This window comes from Haliotis cracherodii, unplaced genomic scaffold, assembly GCF_022045235.1.
Source record: "Haliotis cracherodii isolate W230 unplaced genomic scaffold, xgHalCrac1.p SCAF_6, whole genome shotgun sequence".
Lineage (NCBI taxonomy): Eukaryota > Metazoa > Mollusca > Gastropoda > Lepetellida > Haliotidae > Haliotis > Haliotis cracherodii.
The window spans coordinates 44,602,336-44,627,969 of NW_027266319.1; the positions used below are offsets into that span (position 1 = coordinate 44,602,336).

Here is a 25,634-nt window from a genome sequence, read left to right on the forward strand (position 1 = left end):
TGGTCAGTAGTGAGAACCATACATTTGTCCAACGTATTTGTAGAATGGACGTTCGTTAGTGATAGTAGATTGTGAAGAAATGGCAGGAATCTCATCATGCAAAAAGCTGTCTGAGACGGCATCATTATCGACTGTGAAGGATGTGATCATGGCTGACAGTGGTTGCTTGACCACTGATTATATGGTTGGATGGACCCTTGCCTTAGTCGTACATTTGGGTTTCTTATACGAGGAAGGAAAGTGTTCCGTGTCTCTTGACTCAGATCTGCGATCAATGTTCCTTTCCTGGCATTTATGTAAATATCCCGTAAATGCCTTGTCGGAAAGATGAGAACATTCTGCACAATGGAAAATCGGTTTGCAACCCCCTGCCCTGACAGTCACAACTTATTTGTGCGGATCCGCCGGTGAAAATATATGGCAACACTTCTTGCAAGCCGTATGTTTCTGCTGATCCTTGCCCATAATGTTGCAAGTAGTACGTTGAAGTCCAGTCAAATTATGCGAAAATAAAGGCCAAATCTTCTCTAAGATATAGCACGTCTCCACATTGAGGCGAAGAGAAAGAGAATGATGAGGCAGAGGGTGTCAGGTGATCAGATCATGTATGTCAGGCTGCACGGGATTCAGCATCTTCCCGAGGCAAGAAAGTTAACTGACTTAAAAAGTCCAGTTTCCACCCTTGCCGAACTAGGCTGGAATTACTGGGCTCGATCGTAGCGCCACCAGTGGCTATTACCAGTTATATCCCTTCTAAGCCTCTCCCATGGACCAATCAGATTCCACCTGTGGTATCACTTGCGTTTGCTTCACACAAAATGGTGGCGCCGAGCCAGGACGATCTGATCGGTAACCAAGATCTATATTGTGATAAAACGGGTTTTACATCGCGAAATGCGTCAAATCACTTGAGCACCTTGATTTTAAAACATGAAAAGATTTGGAAAATATCTGCTGACAATGAGTTGGCGGTGCACATGCTTTGGAAATCCTGCAATCGACCGAAATCCTGCAATCGACCGAAATCTGCACGACAGTTTACGAACCTGAATTTCGATTTCGGTGCACGATTTTGATTGGACTATGCATAGACTCGTTAGTCCAGCCAAAACGTAACTCCATAATACCAGCCTAGTTCGGCAAGGGTGGAAACTTAGTAAAATCTAAATATTTTTTACATTTGTATACTTATCCTGCATTACTCCGTATTGCATTTACTGCTGTCTTTGACAGAGTGACGAACTGTGTGAGATCCAGCTGCTGAAGAAAGTTGTCCCAACCAGCTCAGGAGGCAGCGCCCTCTCACAGTCGGCACGTGACCCGGAAGTCATGACGTCACACAAAAACACATAACTGCTTTAAACATAACATCTGAAACTTCGTGGGGAGGTAGCGTAGCGAAAGGGAGGGCACTTAGACTTCGTAATGCAGGATAAGTATACAAATGTAAAAAATATTTAGATTTTACTAAATTTTTTAACTTATCCTGCATTACTCCGTATTGCATCTTTATCAGACGGCATGGCTGGTGGGCATACCTGCAGATGTGAACCATATTAAACCCTCGTCAAGGTCCGATGAATCCGCACCGCATACAAGTGATGACCGGAACATCTACGACCATTCCTGTCTTCAGGAAACAAGAGTCGATGCAAAAACGAAACGCCCGAATAGGTAACCGAAATACAATGAGGCGTGTTGCCAAAATATATAACTTACCGAAGAGCGAAAGCGAAACGCAGTAGATCCCCTCTAATCTGAGGCGATAAACACCAGAGAGTTCGACGGGCCCCGCTCGGGGAATCGAAGAATCAGCGGCGTCGGCGGCAAAATCTACGACCAATCCCAAGAGCGAATGCGAAACGCAGGATAGCCCTCTAGGCTGGAGGCAAGGAACACCGGTGAGGTCGACGGGCACCGCTCAGGTATCAGAGAAGCAGCGGCGTTGGCGTCGGCGCCGGTGTCCACATCTACTACCATTCCTGTCGTCAGGAAATGAGAGTTGATGCAAAAAGTAAAACCCGGATAGGTGACAGCAATAGAATGAGTCGGGTAACCCAAAACTAAAACTGACCTAAGAGCGAATGTGGAACGCAAGAGATCCGTCTCGTCTGGGGTGATAAACACCAGAGAGGTCGACGGGCCCCGCTCAGGGTACTGGAGAATCAGTGGCGTCGGAGATAGATGACCTGTTGGGCTACAACCAGGGACCAAAACTGTGAACGCCGGCGACAACTTTCAAGGCTACATCACGGAAGTAGTGGTTGGTGAAGGCGGTGTCCGATCGCCACGAACAGGCTTCCCTGAACGACTGGATGGAACAGTATACCGTGAAGAACCAGTGTAAATACGATCGCCCTGATCTCATTTTATTTCAGGTGATAGCCTTTGGGGGGAGGGTCCAATCCGGCGGCTCATAAGCTTTAAGGATGACCGTCCGGAGCCACAGGGAAAAGTATTCCGGCTGACCAACGACTGCGACGAAGGGGAGACCGGCAGAAAAAGGTGTTTCCTAGACTTGCGGCAGTCTTTAGATCGTAGAATAACCTTCAGTGCCCTTACTGGGCATAATGACGCTCATCCTCATCCTCGGCACCCACACTGGACGAGGGGGGAGGGGACAAGGAATGATCTATCAGGCTGTCCTGGGAGTTGAGTCTTTACGCTGACGTCCCAGTACGGTCCATGATGAACGGCGCCCTGGGTACCGCATTCAAACCGGGCACGGGAGACGTCGAGGGCGTGCTGTACATGGACTCGAGCGGCAGTAGTCAAAACCAGTAGAAACACCCGTCTTCTACTTAAGGTCGTAGAAGGAAGACTAGGGGAGTGGTTCGAAGGGCGTTGAAGACCACATTCAGATCCAACGCAGGCGGTCCGAACTTGGCCTTCAGGTCTTCAAGACTGAACGAGCGCAGCCAGGCCCGTAGGTCGGGAATTTTCGTCTTTCTCCGATCGTCCGGGATGGCCAGAACGGAGTAGATGGCGACCAGGTGTGTGGGGGTGGTAAGCCCTTCAACCGACGGGTGCTACGCAAGTACAGAAGGAACTGATCCAGGATCTGCGGTGACGCTGTCATCGGATCCTGGTGTTTGTCAGAACAAAATGCCTGGAACAAGCATCATTTATCAGCATACAGTCCCCCTGTAGATGGACGGTGGGCTGAAGCAATAGCCTTGGTCGCTCTAGCCGAATAGCCCTTGGCTTTCTGCAGGTGTGTCAGGCGTGCAGACGATAACATGCGGGTATGAGGGTGTGGCAACAGACCGTGTGGATGGAGCAGAAGGTTGGACCACACCGGAAGTTCCAGGGGTTGTCTCTGGGTATGTTTCGGAGGTCGATAACCCAACTTCTGGCTGACCAATAAGGCGAGACCAAAGTCAATGGCAGGGGTCGAGTGGCCTGGATCTCTGAAGAACCATGGGAGGGAGAACCGGAGTCGGAAAAGCGTACACGCGTAATCCTTCTCAGGAACGATGGAAGGCTTCGACTGCCACAGCGGTCGTATCCGGCACAGGTGGAATGGAAGACGACAGCTGGCCACATTCAGATATGAGGCAAACAGATCTAGGGTTGGGGTGTCGACCGTTTGACATATTCTGGCCCGAGGCGCCGGAGAGCGTGAGGCGTCGGAGAGCTTGAGGCGCCTGGAACGCCGAAGATGGTGATTCTCGGGGGCGCCGGTCGAGTTTGTAGCGCCGGGAGAAGGGCGAGTACTCTGGGTCCGCAAACACCACACTACGGTGACGTCGTCAGTGGACACGATCAACAGGGCGTGACCGAGAAAGCACTGTCAGCAAGCGACGTCCTGGATAAGCCTTTATCTCGAGGCTGTTGCTGTGCCAATGGTGTTGATCTCTGGATCACAGGTGGTCACAATGTGGGCTGGTGTGGGCCACTAGCCACTGACAAGGTGGCAGGGGAGGTAGTCAGCAACAGGGGTCTGCGATTGCGTACCGTCGGTACGATTCGGAAAAAGGTGTGATCGCCTGCGAGCCAACCTCAAGTAGACGAAGTAAACCAGCTTCACAATCGACCGCCAGGGCATCGACGTAACCGGGTAGTAGGAAGTCGAGGCAATATGGCCATTGCACGAAGTAATGAGATCGTTTTCATCCCTGAAGCGGCGTATAAGTACTCCTGTTCTTATATCGAGGTGACGATGGAGGACGACAACACGATACGAGGCAGGTATGCAACAGGGGTCAGTGGGACGGCCGAGGGACTTTAAGTATCAAATCGACACTGTGTCCGGTAGTCAAGGCGGAAGATAGGAAGGTGTCGTAGTCGAAAAGATCAAACCGGACGAAGGAAGGCGATCTTTTCCATCCCTTGAACGCCTATAGGCGCTATCGTTCTTACAGCGAAGGGTTGATGAAACAAGGTTCCTCGTGACAGCCGTGTTGGTAGAGGAGGTCTATTGTTTCCAACATCCGAGCATGGATGGACTGCGACAGGCGCCTGGTTGAGTGGTAGCACCAAGCGTACAGGTAGACATGGAAACCAATCTGTAGAAATACATGGCACCCCTTGCCATGGTAAGTTGACCTAATTCCGGTCGGAGTTGTTGACAGTCCGAGTACTTGACACGTGACATGTAAATCACACTGCGCAGTAGCCGAGAAAACCGCCTTGGAGTCGGAACTGAGGTGCAAACTCCACACACAGACAATCCTCAATGAACTGCGTGAGAGACGATCAAGTGGTGTACCCGAGTTTTGCGATAAAACACGGAACCCCATGGGCGTCGTGGAAAACCCGGTGAGCGCCGAGGAAGAGTCTCTTTCAGGAACGCTGGCGCTAGGGTAGGGTAGAACAGCGTTGGTGACGGCGATGTCGACGAAGTAAACTCTTTGTAAGTGGATGTCGTCGTCGAATCTGATACAGACGCTGTTCACATGACGCTCTGATTCGATGGAAACCCGCAGGTCATCTCTCCGGAATCATAGCGCTTTAAACGACGGGATTATGGATAACGTCTCAGTGGGCAAGTTGAATCAGACCAACTGTCTATTGGTTGAAAAGATTCCACCCAGGAACGAAGTAGAACGATAGTCACGATCCCGAAGACCGACGGGAGAGTAGCGACAGGAGCGGCGACAGTTGTTTCACCATGCTTCTCCGTGTGACGAGTTATGAGACGGCAGCAAGAGAAGAGGGCAGTGGCGCCGGGGAGGCGATTGCCGATGGTGCCCCTTAAGCCGCAGTAGAAGATCGGATAGTCGGCTCGTTGATCTGAGCTTGATAAAGCTTGTTGATCTGGGCGCCGGAGGTCATCTTAGGCGCCGGATATATCATAGGCGCTTCTTCCGTAACTCTTGAGGCGCCGGAGTAGTCAGAGGCGCCAGAGACATTAGAGGCGTCGAAGATCATGAGATCAAAGACCTTAGAGGCGCCGGGAGCGCCGAAGACATCAGAGGATGCGGAGGCGCCGGAGCGCGGAGACATCAGAGGCGCCGGGAATGCACGAGGCGCCGGGAATGCACGAGGCGCCGAGACATCAGAGGCGCCGGGAGCGCCGGGAGCGCCGGGACATCAGAGGCGCCGGGAGCGCCGGAGGCGCCGAGACATCAGAGGCGCCGGAGGCGCCGGGAGCGCACGAGGCGCCGAGACATCAGAGGCGCCGGGAGCGCACGAGGCGCCGAGACATCAGAGGCGCCGGGAGCGCACGAGGCGCCGAGACATCGGAGGCGCCGGGAGCGCCGGAGGCGCCGAGACATCAGAGGCGCCGGGAGCGCACGAGGCGCCGAGACATCAGAGGCGCCGGGAGCGCACGAGGCGCCGAGACATCAGAGGCGACGGGAGCGCACGAGGCGCCGGGAGCGCACGAGGCGCCGGGAGCGCCGGGAGCGCCGGGAGCGCCGGGACATCGGAGGCGCCGGAGGCGCCGGGAGGCGCCGGAGACATCAGCGTTGATGTGGTGGTGTTGGAGACCGTGAACGGTCGTATGTCGTGCCAGGGGAGGCAGACTCTACGTTGGGAGCGCTGGAGCCGCCGGTGGAGTAGGAGACCGTGAACGGTCGTATGTCGTGCCATGGGAGGCAGACTCTACGTTGGGAGCCGCCGTTGGTGCTGGGAGCACTGCGAAGCTCCGCTGAGCGCTGCTGCCGTCAACGTAGGTGGGGGTCGACGAGCACGTTGAGCGAGGTGTGTCCTGGATACTCGCATGAGCTGAAGGATCACAGCGACGAATGACTGCAACATCGGCACTGCCTTGTGAAAGTACAGGGCGTCGTACAATCACGGCAGAAAGGGGCGGCCCCGACCAGATTTGTTCCCGCGGCAACAAGTGCAGCGAGGCAGAAAATCTGGAATTTAAGCAAAACATAACTATGTGGCAAAGCCACAAAGTGCGGGAAGCATAATGTGATTCAGAAACTTTGTATTTCAATGAAGTTTATGAGATCAAACAATGACGCTAAAAGGTAGCGAAAAAGCATAGCTTTAAGCAAACACATAACCATGTGGCCAATCACAAAGTATGGGAAGCATAATGTGATTCAGAAACTTTGTATTTCAATGAAGTTTATGAGATCAAACAATGACGCTAAAAGGTAGCGAAAAAGCATAGCTTTAAGCAAACACATAACCATGTGCAAACACGTAACCATGTGGCAAAACCACAGAGAACGGGAGACATAATGTAACTCAAAAACTTCGTATTATATTGAAGTTTATGAGAAGAAACAATTACGCTGAGAGGTAGCGAAAAGGCAAGGCTTTAAGCACACCCAAACAACATACATAAATGTAATGTATTACCCAAGCCAAAGAGAGAATTCAAAACGCAGAACACGACATTACGTGGCCACGTGGTGAATGGCCAAAATGGCGGGAAAGAAAACAAAATGGCGGGAACAACATTGCGCCCGTAAATTACTGTGACGTGAGCCACAGACGAGCGATAAACGTTACAATTTACGAATGGGAAGACCCTAAGGTCACGGCCCATAACAGGTAACAATGTAGCAGCATATAATGAATGTAGAAACACGCAAAATATAAAAAACAAATAATAAGCTTTAATTTCCACAAGGGATACACAGTACGTCCGTCCGTGGAGGTGACAAAGCAGTTATGTGTTTTTGTGTGACGTCATGACTTCCGGGTCACGTGCCGACTGTGAGAGGGCGCTGCCTCCTGAGCTGGTTGGGACAACTTTCTTCAGCAGCTGGATCTCACACAGTTCGTCACTCTGTCAAAGACAGCAGTAAATGCAATACGGAGTAATGCAGGATAAGTTAAAAAATTAGACTTTTATAGTCAGTTAACTCTCATGCCTCGATAAGATGGGGATTCAGGTGTATGACCTGATTGTTGAGTGTTCGGGCAAAAAGAGCTTAGAAGCTAGAAACTTATTTTTTGTTTAAGGATGTTTCCACACAAGGATTGGAAGGAAAAGGATGAAATGCATAGAGTGAAAAATTGGAATATGTTAAGCCCAACAACTAACTATACATGTACTAAGTTTTACATTATTTATAAATGAAAGGAATAATATTAGTATACTTATCCTGACACAACACACTACAACACATTGCAATTTTCCTTCTTCACTTATCATAATACAGAACTAAAAACATGCTTCTTATACCTCCAGGGTGCCCCTTGCCATTTGGTTACAAATTGCACACAGGGCACAGCATTTCATTCGGAATTTTTGTTTTAATGGAAGAGACCGAGTTTATTTTACCGATGTATACAAATTATTTATCAAAGTAATAAAAGCTTATCCAAAAATTCTTGAAAACAATATGATTATACTTCAGGCTGTTGAAAAAAGAAAGAAATTGTCTGCCACAAAAATATACGAGGTTACAGGGTGTTTCTCTTAGAACAAAATTTCACACTAACTTTTAAATAAAAATATATATCTTGTTTTGTAGCTGTAACTGAAAAAGTATCTAATCACGATACAAAAGCATTATTTTAGATGTCTGATCAGACTATATTAAAATTCAAAGTTGAAAATTTATGTTTCATGTGGAGAAATTACATTTTACTTTTTGATTTGATGCATACAGAACAAGAATTCTGACATTTTCTAACAATGACTTGAGTTTGAATTTAACAGGATTAAGGACTAAATATATGGGCAGCAGACAATAAGTCTGAAAGTAAGTAACAGGTAACTACTGACCTTAAGTGCACGTTCTGCCTCCCATTTGAAATTTTGTTCTCTTGAAGTCTCCTGTTTTCCCAAATATATCTGTCTTTGCATTTCCTCCCCTGTACTTGTTTCATCTGATTCTTTTTGTATTCCATCATTTTGCCCTAATGATTCATGTTCTAGTTCTGTCAGTTTCCCACTATCTTCAGATGAACCAACATGCCCCTGGCTTTCCAAGTTCTCCTCCTTCCACTTGATGTCCTCAACTTTTATCTTGAGAGCTTCCATTGTTTTCTGTTTTTCTATTTCTGTCCTGTCATCTTCATTTATGTGGGTAATCATTTGTCCCACAGTTTTAACAGCTTCCTGCAATTAAAATATGAGTTTATAAGGATAAACATAACCACCACTGCCAACAAATGCTAAGTATTATGAAGACCTAAACCAGGAAGGTGCTTTCATCACATTCAAAAAACATAAGCACACCATTCCCACATATTCATGAAAACCAAACAAAAACCGTGATTCCAGCTACTTTACTGACAAAATTATAAGTGATTCCAGTTTAACGACATCACTTCCATTGAACAATCTTCCATTGGGCAATGGAAGTGATGTCATTAAACTGGAATCACTGATAAATTTGTTTACAATGCCAAATGTAGTAGAACTCTGAAACAGAAAGTTCAGTGATAATTACTGTGAATCTGAAAGTAATTCCGAAGGTTTCAGACACCATGTTAAGATTACCAAAGATCAAAGTTACCATTGCATATGTTAATAGCAGGAAGTAGTATGCTGAAATGGTAAGTCAGTGTAAGTCAGAAATATTTAAACTACAGATGCATGAGTTGTAGTTGAGAAGGATTGTTGGAGTAGCGTGTTTATCTAACAGTATAGATTTACACCGGTAATCATCTTTTGACTTTCTAAGTAATCAACAAGGATCACAGACTTTGCATCTCAGAATACAGAAGCCATAACTTTCTCCACTGATCTTGAAGACTTGAATTTCTTTGGCGCTGGAGAAGTGGAATGGTGCCATTCCATGGACTGATGTTTTGACTCAGGGTCATAGAGGTAGACCCATGTTTCATCACACATTACTAATCTCTTTTTGAATTTGACGAAATCCTCCTCAATTAGCTTTACATTTTCTCTGGCATTAATTATGGCTGCAATTCAGACAATAGGACAAAGTCATCAATATCCCCTACAATGAAAAATACTTGTGAACTAGTTTATATATATGGAAACTCCAAAAAAATATTTTTCAAAAGCCACAAACTATCAAAAGGCACTAGTTCACCACTAGACCTATCTATGTGCCAAGCCTGGTAAAAAATATTGTATGGTTTTCAAGATCTGCTCCAGAAGCGAGCACTACTGCCATTTCCAGCCTAAGTCAAAATTGTTGCCGTTTTTCAAAAGTCACCAGTTCACCGATAGATCTATCTATGTGCCAAGCTTGATGAAGAAATATTGTACGGTTTTCAAGATCTGGGGCGGTATTCATAAAAGACCTTAAGTCTAAAATAAACTAAGTTTTTCACCTTTTCTGACTTAAGTTTTAAGTTTTGACTTAAGTCATATTCATGAAGCGACCTAGGCTTAAGTTTTACCAATTTCTGACTTAAATCTTAAGACTGGGAAGGGGTAGGCTTAACTACAAGGTGTTTGACTTAAGTCAATAAACAAAATGGCTGCCTTACCGCTAGGGCGTTGTTCGTTTTATAAAAGAAGACAAAGTCTTGTTGAAAACAACGATGAGGAGTTAATACGGCGATACCGTCTAGATGGAAATGGCATTAGATACGCAGCTAATTTAATAGCAGCTGACGTGGAGCCTGCAACTAACCGTAACCACGCACTTGACGAGATACAAAACAAGCTGATCACATTAAGGTACTTTGCAACAGGAAAGTTTCAGTTGTGTAATGCAGATGATCAAGGTGTCACCCAGCCCACCATTTCCAGAGTTGTAAGTCAGTGCATCACCAGTTTGTCATCTGTCATTGTGAAACAGTTTGTCCGCTTCCCCCTGCAACTCGGGGACATTAGGCGTCACCAAACCAACTTTTATCACATTGCGAACTTTCCCGAAGTTGTCGGGGTGATCGATGGAATACACATACAAATACAGGCTCCAACAGAAAACGAAAATGAATACATAAACCGACATCATTATCACAGTATAAATATGCAGATCGCTTTTGACAGCGACTACAGAGTAACTGATGTTGTTGCTCGGTGGCCGGGATCAACACACGATTCACGTATGTTGACAAACAGCTGGCTCTACTAGCTATTGGAGAGCAATGTTGTCCCCATCGGATGTCACCTCCTCAGTGACAGTGGTTATCCCTGCAAGAACTGGCTACTTACCCCTTTCCTAAGACCATTGCCGGGATCACAAACAAACTACAACAAGTTTCGTGTTACGTTGCCGATCGTAATCAACAACTTAGAGTGATGAACCCTGTTGAAGATTAATGTGACAGGTTACACTGTGATATGTTATGTTATTTTCAGGTCACACAAAAGAACCAGGAGCATAGTGGAAAGGGCCATCGGTCAACTCAAACGCAGAGAGGAAATGGGGAAATAAGGTTAAAACCTTAGAAGGCTTGTAAGGTAAAAATTATGATCAACAAATGTTAATTTGTGTGCACAATTTATTTGCCACACAAATAAGTTCAACAAAACAAAAATGTAACAAAGCTAAATGACAATATATATATATATATATAAAATAACAATTCCTAGAGATGAAAGCAATGATTGAAAAAAAGCAACAAGATTTCATTGAGTTACATAATTATTTCAAACATGGTTGTTTGAATTTATGTTAACAAATGCCATTGAAAATATGAAAAGAACAATGCAGTAGCTCATCATCTATTAAAGTTTGTGCATGGACATGAACTTGTTCAGATTGACTTTTGTATCTAAATCAAGTGAATTTATATATACAGTTATGTCTTTAAGGCAATAACAGGGCAGTTGTAGATTGGTAGTATAGAATTGTTAAGGTGCATGTGGAGATGATCAGGAAATGATGGGGTTGTAGGAACTTGTTCGTTATTTACAGTAATATTTGTATGTTCAACTGAGGCCAGGTAAAAGCCTAAATGTCAAGTGTAAATGATGTTAATTTATCATTAATGATTTCATATTTTAGGTGATAATAGCATGTTCTGTTCTACACAACATATGCAAGGACAGAAATATCCCAGTACCATCCACTGATAGGCATGATAGACTTGGCAGGCTTGATGGACAGAATGGAGCTCAAGCAGTGACTGCTGATATTATCATTTTATACATTTATACTAAGTTTTCATGTAATAATTAGATCCACAGCAAGTGGTTTTATAAGTTATCCATGGTTTAAAATTTATACAAAATTTCATATAATTATACCAAGCAGACCTTTCTCCCACAACCCAGAGGGTTGTACTGACTCTCTGTGGCACCCTCAGCTATATTTTAAGATATTGTAAATTGTTCATGTTTCTTGTAAATAAAATTGTAATTAGTCTCCTGTGACTCCGGCTCTTTGCTGACTAATTCCCCCAAGAAAACCAGCACGCCATTTGGAAGGTTTTGTACATCAGAACAGAACCATTATAATTTTCTAACCCGAAAGGTATCTCATATCATTAATGTACCTGTCAGTAGGTGAACCAGAGGAATTGAGGGTTGCTGTAATAACCTGTAGAGTTAAGGGAAAGTAGTAAGTGTCTTACAATTGTGGAAATACTAAAATATTAAGGGGGCCGAACATTTTGTGAGGGTGCTGAGATTATATTAAAAAAGTAGTCTGATCCCGAATATATATAAAAAAATATTTTTCTCAAGTTAATGTATTCAGCCGATAATTAAGATGTTACTACTTTGGATATCACTTCAAGATTTCACATTCAGCCCCAAGTCTGCTGCTGTCAGTTACAAAACTCAAATTGGAAATAACAAGTGTCCCAGTTTATGATAGTAACAGAATATGTTATGGCTATAGCAGAGGTGACTGATTCCACTGATAACAGGAACAATCACCAATAGTGATGATTTCATGCTCAGTGGTAGAATGTTGCATTAAATCTATATGCAGTGGTAAATACTAGTGACAATATTGTTACTGAAAATCAGCAAGTTGGCTACAGGGACAGGTGATTTATTATAGGGGTGTGTGGTATTTGTTATACTAATATTTAAATAACGTTCGATTTAACCAGGCTCCCTCTCCACACCCACCCAACAATAAATTGCAAGTCCCTTAATCATGCATTTACAGTCGCTTGATTGGCGTACTAATATATCTTGGATAAGATAAATTAGTAGATGTACACTGCTAAAATATAACTTTATAAAACTCATGTCTGGTGTAAATACAACATTTGTGTACGACTGCCTGAGTGACAGACAACGACAAGTGTCACTGTACCTGCCACGCCTCTTGACGCCTCGCCGATGTCACGCCCCGACCAAACTTTCCTTTTAACACATATACATTTGCTTTCACTGGCTCCGTCAACAGTAAAACCTCCTCTTTCGTCCAGTTAGGCTTCCTCTTCTTCATATCTGTCCCTGACATGACATTGGCAATGTGGACAAAGTTTCGCTGTGTGTATTGTCTGCCGTAAAAAACAACCGGGAAATCCCACCGAAAAAGACGTTCATACCTCTCTTTTTTTTAAAGAGTTCCACCGGAAGTTTAAAAATAGCTGGGGTTCCCCCTAATGATCCTGCGGGTACGTACTACGAAACTGACTTAGTTTTTCATTGGAGACTTAGCTAAGTTTCGGGCTTAGAATCTTTATGAATATCAACTTAAGTCTCAGACTTAGCTAAGTCAGATTTGAAAAACTTAAGTTTTGACTTACGAAAAATCTTTGTTTTCTTTATGAATACAGCCCCTGCTCCAGACACGAGCACTACTGCCATTTCCAGCCTAAGTCAAAATTGTTGCCATGGAAACTTGGAAAATATTTTTTTCAAAATCCAAATTTCAAAAGTCACCAGTTCACCGCTAGATCTATCTAGGTGCCAAGCTTGATGAAGAAATGTTGTATGTTTTTCAAGATCTGCTCCGGAAACGAGCACTACCGCCATTTCCGCCTAAGTCAAACTTGTTGCCATGGAAAGTCGAAAAATGGTGTTTTCAAAATCCAAATTTCAAAAGGCATCAGTTCGCCACGAGACCTATCTATGTGCTAAGTTTGGTGAAGTATTGTACAATTTTCAAGATCTGCTCCGAAAACTAAAACTTGCAAGGACAGACTGATCGTGTCCATTTTAATACATACCCCCCACTCCCCAACCAAAACATGTTGCTGGGTATAAAAAGACTAAATGAATGTTAGTTGCAGCAACAGATACAAGCGGTAGCAATGAAATTGTTTGAAATAGTGTCAAAGCACCAGTATATTGTATACCGTGTCAGTGAACAAATTCTCGAGCAAGTGGCCAACCAATGAAAAGGATTTCATTGGGACCTCAACCTGTCTGGTCAAGTTTATGAAAAAACAAATATGCTTCCAGTGTGGATATTTCAATCATTCACAAGAATGTATTCAGTGTGGCAAGAATGGACACGTACAACTGCAATGTAGGTGTGAGAAACGAAACATTTACAACAAAATTTCTGAGAAGAGGAATATAAAGATTACACTCTTGCATTATTTCACACATGTAACGAAACCAGAAGTTGTAATTCGTTGATAGTTGAGGTGCATATAAACAACATTCCAGTATCCATGGAAGTTGACACTGGATCGACTTGTAACGTTAATACCAAGAAAAGTGTATGAAGACAAGTTTGCAAATGTGGGTTCAATATTGAAGATTTCGGACAACCGTTGTCTGAATTAAGTGGTCAATCTTAAGGTGATGCTATTTCTGTCTCTCCTACAAAAAAAACAACATCACACACATTGTTCAGTTATGTAAAAAGACCTTTGATCTTCACAATGTGAATAATTAAAAGAATTATTAATGAGCGATATCCTGATGGGTACCATGACCACCTGCTGCTCTCAGTTCTATTCCACACATTAAATGTCTGTCAGGGATTAATCCCCTGAGTAGACAACTGAAGGCATCTTCTATGTTGTTACTAATATTAAGGGATGCGTAGACTTAAGTTGTAATAGTAATCAAATGTATGAGGAGAAAAAGTCCCATAATGAGATTAGATATCCCAGGTTGAAGCAAGCAGACTGGGAACTCTGGAGCCGGATATTTTCATTCAAACGACTATCTTGAAAAATACCTCAGGGCGACTTAATTCTATTGCTTCACATATGTAGACACAAAAATAAATAACTTGATTGAACTTTGCAATGCCATTTTCTGGATCGAAAGTTTTTTCGCGATTGCAATGAAACTCATATAAAACTACTCATCGTCTGTGTCAGTTGACACTTTGATAGCTCCATGCATTACAAGGATATGGTTATGCTAAATAATTTTCCTGTGTGCAGTGCATCAAGTTTTCGAACATCTGACATGCGCAGACTGTTCGTTTCACTTGACAGCTTCATGTCAAAAGTACTTTGCCATTTTGAGCAAAAACATTCATTCAAACTCTTACACTTTCAATGGTTTCATCTACATTGACACTCTTATTTTCTTCTACAAAAATGTATAATGCTGTATTGCTTGAATAAAACATCTACCAAACCTAAAAATGTTTAAAAAACCTTACATGGTAGTATATTCTTTCATGAAAGCTGTCAGTCGAAAGAGCAAGTTGTTTACTTGCAACACTGCATGTGATCTTTCACTGCGCATTTGATTCCTATATTGCTGCATGGCGTGTTGCATCAGTTCACAAAATGGTGGAGTGCCCAACATTTTTTATCCCCTATTGGCAAAACGAGTGCTCATTTTCACAACGTAAACACTTTGATAGCGCACGATCTACAATGATCTACAACACTAAAGATATTAACACATATTTTTTGTCACTTAAATTCTACCAGAAATCAAGCAAACAAAACAATAACGGGTAAAGGTTGAAAATGCAAACAAATTTCGATCGGGAATTTGGAGAACAAAACAAAAACTAAATGGATATAACTACAATTCTTTCTCCAAAATAATGTACAAAGATCAGATCACAAACAATCCTATTTTAGATATTTGCCTCACCTTCAGGTAAGACAGCACTGGTGGAAGATGTTTCATGAACATACCCTCCTAAAAGAATGTCCACTGTGTGTGGATTACACTTTCTATAGGCCAAACATCAAGTTGGATTTAGCTAGAGTTTAGAATATGCTATGATATGTTAGCTTCCAGATTTGTCCATAAAGATTGAAAATTGTGACATAATCTTTCAAATGTAACTCATAAACATTGTGAATGTCAATAGTGTTTTCAACTTCCGGTCACTTGTCAGCATTTTCTGGCAGCTGCACATGGCAAACTTTGCAGGTGCCTTTTGCGGGAAATAAATAATTTAATTGTTGTTGCAAAAAAAGTGAACCTGGAACAATATCAGTTCATAATATAACTCTAATAGCATCATTTACAATACCCATGGTAGCTTTTTCATGCCTTCTCACTTTGAATATATTCATTTATGATAAAAAAATGCAGTGTCAAAGACCTATAGAAATCTGTAATGTAAGAGTGTTGTCTCCTGCAAGCCAACGAAATGAACAGCTGATAGTAGAAAACACATCTGCTTATACTTGTTAATAATTCCTCCTAAAGTCGACAATAAACAGAAATTCATAAATATTATTGTAATTAATATTTTATTTCAGTAGACAATGCTCATTGGATCAGCAAGGATAAACCTACATAATCTGGTAACATAAATTGCATCATTCTTCGAGTCACAAATAACAAAAATCAAGTACAGTTTCCACAAATATACAATTCCAAGACCATTGCTATGACTTGTACATATACTCAACAAAAGTTCCCGTGACACCAATATTTTAGTGTATTTTTCAAATAAGTAAAGTTTGGTTTTCAATATTGTAGTTCATGTATGGAAACATGAAAAAGTTGACTTTTATGTAAGCCCCATGCATTTCACAACCCAAGAATAGGTATTAAAACATATGTGTTAACGGGATTCCATATGCATTGTTTAGCATCGTACTGATAACACCTCAGCCACAGCGATGGACGGATTCGAGTGTACCGACATCGAGGTGAACATTACGTCAATCATTGTGTCATGGAAGAAGATCAGTTCAGGGGCAGCAGCGTTATGGTATGGGGTGGGATTACAGCAAGACAAAGGACCCGTTTAATAGTGGTAGAGGAAAATCTCAATGGACAGATGCTACAGAAAAGCATGCATTCCATGAAAAAGTTGGGTATTAAAACATTTGGGTATTAAAACGTGCGTTAACGGGATTCCATATGCATTGTTTAGCATCGTGCTGACAACAACTACTCAGAAAAGCAACAAAATTACGCCATTATTCAACATTACGAAATGCCACACCTGTTCGAAAATGAGCGTCTGCGAGCCATTGGTATGCTTAAGCAGGATCGAGTCAACGTGATGTTGCAAGACAATTTAACATTCACAGAAACACCATTTGGTGTTTATGGCAACATTGGTAACAGACGAATGCAGTCAGAGACCATCCTCGGAGTGTGGCAGGCCACGCGTAACCAATAATCGACAAGACAACAGGATTTGAACAAACACCTACGAAATCGATTCCAGCCAGCAACAGTGACTGCAAGAAGCATCCCTGGCCTTCAACGAATATCTTCACAAACCGTGCGTCATCGCCTCAGATGTGCAGGGATTGTCGCCAGAGAACCCACCAGACGTCCAATTTTGACAGGAAACCACTGTCAAGCACGTCTACAGTGGTGCAGACAGCGTCTACGCTGCCATGCAGTGGGGACAAGTTCTATTCACTGACAAGTCTCATTTTCACCTCAGCCACAGCAATGGACAGATTCGAGTGTGCCGACATCGAGGTGAGTGAGAGAGTTTGATTTTACGCCGCTTTTAGCAATATTCCAGCAATATCTAGGCAGAGGACACCAGAAATGGGCTTCACACATTGTACCCATGTCAGGAATCGAACCCGGGTGTTCGGCATGTCGAGCTAACGTATTAACCACTAGGCTACCCGACCGCCCCGACGTCGAGGTGATCGTTACGTCAATCATTGTGTCACGGAAGAAGATTGGTTCGGGGGCAGCAGCATTATGGTATGGGGTGGGATTACAGCAAGACAGAGGACCCGTTTTATAGTGGTAAAGTGAAATCTTAATGGACAGCGCTACCGCGACGAGATCATCGGCCCTGTTGTTCTACCGTTTACTTTTCAACATGACAACGCCCGGCCTCATTTTGCTCGACTTGTTCAGGATTCTCTTCAACAAAACAAAGGGGATGTCATCCTGGCCAGCTTGCTCCCCTGATCTCTCACCAATCAGGCACATGTGGGATGAGATGGATAGGCCCCTTCGACGTCAACCACGTGTTCCACAGACACTCCAGGAACTTCGAAACATGCTCCAGCAGATATGGACAGATATCCCACAGGACTTTGGGCAATGCCTGGTCCATTCCATGAGACGAAGATGTGTTGCTTACATCACAACCAGAGGTGGACACACACGCTATTGATTTGTAAATTGACATTTTGGCATGTTCATGTTTTTTTATGAAATCACACATTTTCTGAAGTCAGTATGGCAAATTAAACCATTTGAACACTTACAGGAGTCTTTTATCTGTTGCAAACCGAAATTGTTTCAAATTTGGTGAAAACATAACTTTGCATTAAATCTTATTCAATGTCACAGGAACTTTTGTTGTTCTGTATATTATAATGGTTATTTTATAAAAGATAATTTAAAATGTTTTGGGCTACCTACAATATGGGCTTGACAGCTTGATTTTACCAGTGGCTACCTGGAAAAAAATAATTTTCGCCATATGGCGACTTGGTAAAAATTTAAACTTTGAGGCTTGCAATCTGGTCTCAATGGTTTACTATGCCGTCTTTTCCTGCAGGACCAAGAAAGTCAAAAGTAAAAGCTTGTGGCTCCTTCACAAGGGAAATTAATCTTAAATGAACCATGATCCCCTGCCGTGCCAGCAACAAGTACTCTGACTTCGTGGAACCTGTTATCGACACACCTGGCCTTATCAACCTGCCACACCCGCTTGGACAACTTCAAACACACCACTGCCACCACCCTCACGACCTTTCAGAATTGATCTTGAACCCACTCGGGAGAAAGATTGCACCCCCATGGCTTAGTAATTATATTCATGCAATTTGAGCAGAAAACTGATAAATATTATCAGAAATCAATGTATTACATGACTAAATGTCAAGTAAAGATATCTCAAAACATTATAATACCTACTCATTTAGTCATGGCAGATTCAAACTTCTTGAACAAATCATAGTGTCAATATTGGTTGGAATAAGTGTGTGAAGTTGCAGCTTCATTGGTTCAGTGGTTTCTGAGGAGTTATTGTGCATGATCAGCCTGTCCTTATCTTGCCTACACCTCATATTGCCTACACTACTATCAAAACAAATTTATGGATGAGTGCACATCACACTTGTACCCTTTTCCCTTAAGTAAAATGAACTCTTCCAACATGATAACATAGAATGTAAATGACTTTTGATACTGTGATTTCATTTTGTATATGAGATCATCTTCACAACTCAAATGTTTTCACAACATCAAATATCATAAATACACATGTATTATCATAGCACTGTACATTTATATCCATCATCTTCATGTTTGATAACATAAGCACTACATCATTACTAGCAAAATTACTGTAATTTGATGAAATGTCCAACTGCATCCAGAAACTGGATCAATGATATATCTGCCAGTAGCAAGCTGCTGCTTCAGTCTCTCGATCCTTGCATCTCGGTCTCTGTCAACACAAGCACAAGGTCTCATGGCACCACCCAGTCCAATCTGCCTTCTTGACCGTCTATCTGCTGTCTCGATCTTCTTGAGTTCTTTGACAAACTGGAAGATGTTGGGATGGCTCTCGGCATTCTCTTCTTCAGGCCATTGTGGAAACCTTCAAGATGGTTGTTGGAGCGTGGACCGGTGTTCTCGTGTTGATTCCACAGGGCTCGAGGGAACGTGGCATTGAAGTCCACCCATGTGCTGGTGACGTAGTCGTTGAACCTGGTGATCTGCTGCCCATCTGGTCCTTGCTCCATCACTTCAATCCAGGCATCTTGGACTTCAGCTAGGGGTAGAAGCGGCAACGCTGCAGCTCTTCTGATGTGGGTCTGCACTGCTGGGTTGTTGGTGTAGTCTCGGGCCAGGCTTCTGTCCACAACTTGTCTCCACAGAGCCTGGGCATAGTGGAAAAAACATCCTCTGTTGGAACTTGCTGGGAAGACATCGCTGGTGGCACTGATGACAGCTGCTTCGTAGTCTGTCTGGATGATGTCTGGAGAGAGGTCTACACCAGTCCTTGCGCCAACAACATCCTTCAACAAGGTGAACAGTCGGACATAGGTCTGCTTGGTCTTGTTTGGGAGTAGGGAAAAGGCGACTGGGAACATCTTGCCATCCACAAGGCAATGGATAGTGTACAACTGCAGCCACAAGCTAGGGTACACGAAGAATGTCCCATCCATGAAAATAGTGTCCTGCTCACTAAGGATCTCCAACATCTCAGTTGTCGCAAACACTAACAGTCTGTCATCAACACCATCATCTGTGCACAGGAAGTCTCTTCCATCTTCAGTCTTGGTCCGGGGTTCTTGAAGGTCGAAAGCAACTCGGGATTCTGGGAGAGGTGGGATGGACTTGGAGCGGTGTTGGTAGAGAGCAGCCTGGACACTGGCAAAGGATGGCATCGTGGCAGCAACATCTTCGACAGCTCGGTCGAGTTCGGCGTTGTAGGTCTGCTGAACAGGGATGATGTCTGTCTTCACTTGCTCCTTTATTCTGGCGACGATACGGTTGTGTTCTAAATTCTCGGTAGGTGGATGACTGTGAGGCTTGGTTGATGTAATGTGGTCGCCAATGGTGCTGCATCTTCCATTGCAGCCAATGGTGATACACTTCCAGTGAACAGCAAGTTGCCGCTCGACATTCAACCTGTACCGGTACCCAGCATGTAGTACTTGCTGACTGCCTCTCTGTGAAGTAACGAACTCAGCTCTTTGAAGATGTGCCATTTTCAGACTGAGGCACAAACTTAAAAACTAACATATATACCTATTCCTAAATTGGAGATGAGGTGATCCTGTTAACATTGTGAAAGCTATTTCGTTGATCAAAGCTTTTGAGATGAGTAGACCTGTTAAAAGTGGATTATAACAGTAATCCTGTATAAACAGTCAAAACAAACTCAAGGATCAGATACCACTATGAAAACATCGGATTAGTTCAAAGGCCCATGTACTCAGGTCATTAATTCATATAAATGAATGAAATCATTAATGGGTTAATGGGAAGTGCACGACGTCCCGCTAGGTAGTGACCACTTCCCCATAAACATAACCATAGGAAATACAAACGTACCAATCCAAACAGAAAACCAAGAACCAAAATTCCATTACAATAAAGCTAACTGGGACCAATTCCAAGATATCTGCAACGAAGCTAACTTAAACGAAATAGAAAATAAGGATCCAGAAACCTATTGTAAAAACCTAACAGACTATATAATAAACGCAGCCAAAACCTCCATCCCCTTCAAAACATCTAAGACAGGCAAACCGACGGTACCATGGTGGAATGAGGAAATAGAACAGACTAGACGAAAACGTAAATCAGCCTTCAATAAAGCAAAACGCGACTACAAATTCAAAATCAGAAATTAAAAGTGTAAACAAGCAAAGAATCACCACAAAATGGCATAACCTTTATCTAAACTCAAATAGCCAAATAAAAAAAGTGCTCAGCAAACCACTAACCAAACCCAAAATTCTCCATCCATCAAAAAAATCGACAGAGTAATCACTAAACTCCAAACAGGACACACCAACCTAAATAACCACCTAAAAAAAATAAAAAAACACACTACAGGTAACTGCCCACATTGCAAACAACTAGAAACCCCAGAACATGCACTCATCCACTGCACACACTACCTCACACATCGAACCGCATTACAAACCACCCTCAATCTAAACAAGGCTCTCACTCTAGAAGCAATACTAAACCCACAGGCCTTAGGCGTATTCTTAATCAAAACGGAACTAATAAAACGCATCTAAAAACATAATAACCTACCAAATCAAAATCACATAAACAAACAAACATCCACCATACCCAGCTCCCTTAGTTCTCCTCCCCAACCCCATCGGCATCTATTCCAAATCTCAAAATTCCCAAATTATATATAAGCAACCCCTAAAGCCCCCTCTTAGGGTTGCACAGGCCACCTTCGCCCCTTTCGGAAACACATTAAATGGCCTGGCCATTTTCAGTCGGAAAGCGCACGTTAAATCTCCAAAGTAAGTAAGTAAGTAAGTTAATGGGTTAATGGACAGTACCATTCTACACAACAGGGATGTGGAAGTAACCATTTGTATTTAGTGTAGGCCAGATGAGGTGTAGGCCAGATGAGGTGTAGGCGATATAAGGTGTAGGCCAGATGAGGGCAAGCCGCATGATCCACCGTTTTTACATATACTACGCACAAAAATTATGGGAACACCCCTAAATTTCATAGCCATGTATAAAACTTAACATGGCTTGGTCATTTATGAACTTCAGTAAATGCAACTCTTTGTGTGCACTGAGGGCACTTTAAATGATGTGTTGAGTCATGCATTTTTGCAAGTGCTTCATTTTTTTAAGAATTTGGTAAAATTGATTAAATGCTAAAACAGGAAAAAGACTTGGGTGCAGAAAGACTCCTCTCTATCTTGTTCAAGGCAATTTGAATGGAGTGAGGTATCGTGACGAGATTTTGCAACCTCTTGTCCTACCACAGTTGGACAACATTGGTCCAGGAGCAATCCTGCAAGATGACAATGCCAGGCCACATTGGGCTAGAGTCGTTAGAGACTTCCTGCAACAGAACAATGTGACTGTGATGCAGTGGCCAGCATATTCACCGGATTTGGCTCCAATTGAGCATCTTTGGGATGTTCTGGGATGACGTGTCAGGGACAGTCATGGAGTTGCACCAGCTCTTCAGGTTCTGGTTCAGTGGCTCCAAATGGAATGGAATGGCAGGCGATTCCACAGGCTACCCTTTGCACCCTTGCAAGATCCATGAGGCGAAGATGCACCGAATGCATCAATCAACGTGGAGGACACACTCGCTATTGACTTTGTGATTTCCATTTTTGACCCCCACTTTCTTATTCGACTTGTTCATGTGTGCTTTTCAATGACAGCTACCTGTAAATGTTTTTGTTTTGAAGCTTGATAATCTGCTAAAGCACAATTGTAATGATACGATCACATGTCATTAAATGTTCCTTTTTATAACAGAATATTTTGGTTTTCCCATAATTTTTGTGTGTAGTATATTTTCCAATATGGCTTCTGACATTTCCAATCAAGATGACGCAAAGAAATTATCACCCACCACATTGTCTGTCCCTTTGTTTTGGAGAAGATGATTTCTATTTATACATTTACAAATAAAAGATGCACATCAAGCAGCCATATTGAAACTGTACCCCCTCACACCAACAAACATCCTCACACAAAATTTTAGCTGAATCAATGAAAATAGTTTAGATATGAAGTCTTAATTGTAATTGACAGATGACTTGCAATTAAAAACAGGTTATTTGTAAAAAACCTGTTTTTTGTAATCTGAAATGCTATTACATAACTGATGATCAAAAAGTAGTTAAGTCAGCTGCAGGTTACTTTTTGAAAGACAACTGACTGACCTTCTGTTTCTTCCTCTCTATCTCCCATTCACTAATTGTCTCTGTGTTCACATCCTCATCAGATGACTGACTATGCTGATGTGTAACAACAGGCTGTTTTGGAACAGCAGCAGTGCTGGTTGGCAGCAATTCAGGCTGTGTGAAACAAAAAGAAACATAAATCCCAAATTATACCTTTCTACATGTATTCCAGTGTATGTCAGTGTAGAAAGTTCTGTATTCAATTTCAACAACATCAGCATGACGGGAGAAAACAGGGAGAAAAACATGATTTCAAATGTTATCTTCATAGAGAAGTAGTATTTTCGGGTCACCCAATCAACTATAGTGACAGAGTTTATTGTGTTGACTTGCATCCCTTGGTCAAGATCTAATGATTTGTATCCTTGCTTTGTCAGTACCATACCCAGGCTCATGGGTGTCCGCAAAGTGGTAAATGTGCTTTCCTCCCACATTCGGTGATACCCTGTACTATAATTGACATATTGTTCAAATCTTTGTTTCACCAAACTCACTCACCTGGTAATATAGAAATTGTTTAATACCAAAAGTAAGGCCATAAGCATATAAACATAACAATATGTTTGGGGGAATAATTTGAGAAATCATCATTTAGAGATCTATTTATTAGAAGATGCAATGTGAAATTTCAGTTGATCTGATTTCAATCTTGGTTACTGTATGTTGTAACTTTATATATGGTAGGACAAACCATTTATGGTTTTCAGATGTATAAATATCAGCTTCAGGATGCAGGTGTAACTGGACTGAAAAACATGTCATCTCAGCTCCAGCCAACATTTGAATCAAAGTTAAAGTATCCCCACATCACATGTTTTCGAGAGCCTAACCTCTTTTCAAGCTGCTATATACAATATGTGACCGCATGCTTAATGATGTTATCAAGTTGACGCTTCAAAGCCCACTGAATACATCAAGGTGTTTGCCACTTGCCGCTGAAGTTGTGTTGCAAATTAAGCTACACTAGGCAAGATATTCAATAAGTTATGAAAACATACCTCAAAACTTACTTTCACTAATGCATATTTCAATCAAACTTGATCTGATGATAATTTTGCATCAGAACAATCATATGCGCCGATGATGTTTTGGCTGCTGTTTGTAAACTTCCTGTGTGTGATGTCATGTGACTGGTCAGGTGACTTATCATGTTGTGCATCCATTGGAGGGGCTGAAAATCTCACGTCTCACTCACCGAGGCCTTATCATCATAAAATTTACATGACATGGTCATTTGACTATCCAAATGTTAACAGAAATCAAACAATAGTTATCATTGGTAACAAGAAAGAAGTGAGCAAAGCTCACATACCTCCGTTATCCCTGCTGGTCAACAACAAATAGTAAATAGTTTGTTAATTAATGAAATATTACATATTTCTAACTGATTTTAACTTCAATGTTTTAAAAACTAAGAGTGAGTTCCAGTGACAACCCACCCAAAAGTTTAAGTTTCTTCATGTGTCTATGGAAACGGCAAAAATTAAAAAATCAGAATCTTCAAACTAGCAAAAGGCACAAGTACTCATTGTGGTAATTGTGTGTAGCAAGTTTGGTGAAGCTAGGGTGCATGGTTAAAAAGTTATGGGCCGTACAAAACACCCACCCCAAAAGTTTATGTTTCTAATGTTTCCATGGAAACAGCAAAAATTAAAAAGTTCAGAATCTTCAAACTAGCAAAAGGCACAAGTACTCATTGTGGTAAATGTGTGTAGCAAGTTTGGTAAAGCTAGTGTGCACGGTTAAAAAGTTATGGGCCGTACAAAAGCTTGGACAGAAGGACAGACGGACGGACGAACGCTATATACCCCCGATTTACCTTATTATATTTTGGCTTCAGTCACACTAACTAAAATTTTCAGATTTTCAACAGACATCCTCTTCACTGTCAATCACACACAATAGGTGTTCCCAATATTGCACTATAGCAACCCAAGCTATGACGTGCGTAATGGCGGGAACCTCACTTCTTTCCCACATCTAACCACTACAGGTAGATGAAATTGGGAGGTGGATGGGAGTACTTCTTATGTAATAGTGGTAGTATTTTTAGAATTATCAACAATGATAACTATTGGTGAATAATTTTTGCAAATCCTCTATTACATCTTTACCCAGGAAGAATCTAACTCTAGTAACTCCCTGTGTAATTGACAGTAATCCTCTTCTGAAAACCATTTATTCAGTGATTCTAATCCTGACTAGAGATAACTTCCTCTGAAAATTCCTCCTGAGGACTTGTAAATCAGAATGCAGAATATGTGATACCTTCACTAGAATTACCATCGTAGTTGCTGATCTTGTTAGTAATAATGATGTTATTTCTGGTCTATTTCTACCCAATGGCGTCATTTCTTGTTAAATTTGGATCTGTGACACTAATACCGGTGCTGACATCACTTCCGGTTTGTCACTTCCCTTTTGTTGGATAATGACGTCTCTTATGGTCTATTTCTACCAAAAGACATCACTTCTGGTGACTGGAGGCAGTTGATAGTCAAAGTGCTCCTAAACCATCCTACACCTAAAAGACAGGATAATCAAGGGTGTATTCACCCTCTGATGCTGCTGGTGTCGGATTCTCACCCATTCCCCCCTTATTAGGGGGAAAACTATTGTTGGATGATACATATGCCCTTGTAGTATAGACA

At 42.4% G+C, this 25,634-nt stretch overlaps 1 protein-coding gene across 4 annotated transcripts in view; it reads right to left on the reverse strand.

The window, feature by feature from the left end:
- Positions 1 to 25,634, reverse strand: part of LOC139445782 (ankyrin repeat domain-containing protein 26-like) — a 758,925-nt gene that overhangs the window by 431,920 nt on the left and 301,371 nt on the right. For all 4 annotated transcript variants that reach the window (XM_071226998.1, XM_071227000.1, XM_071226999.1 and 1 more), the window contains 2 exons: positions 22,963 to 23,097; positions 8,141 to 8,476 (listed from right to left, as the gene is read on the reverse strand). In XM_071226998.1, coding sequence (XP_071083099.1) covers positions 8,141 to 8,476; positions 22,963 to 23,097 — 471 coding nt within the window. The remainder of the gene's footprint in view (positions 1 to 8,140; positions 8,477 to 22,962; positions 23,098 to 25,634) is intronic.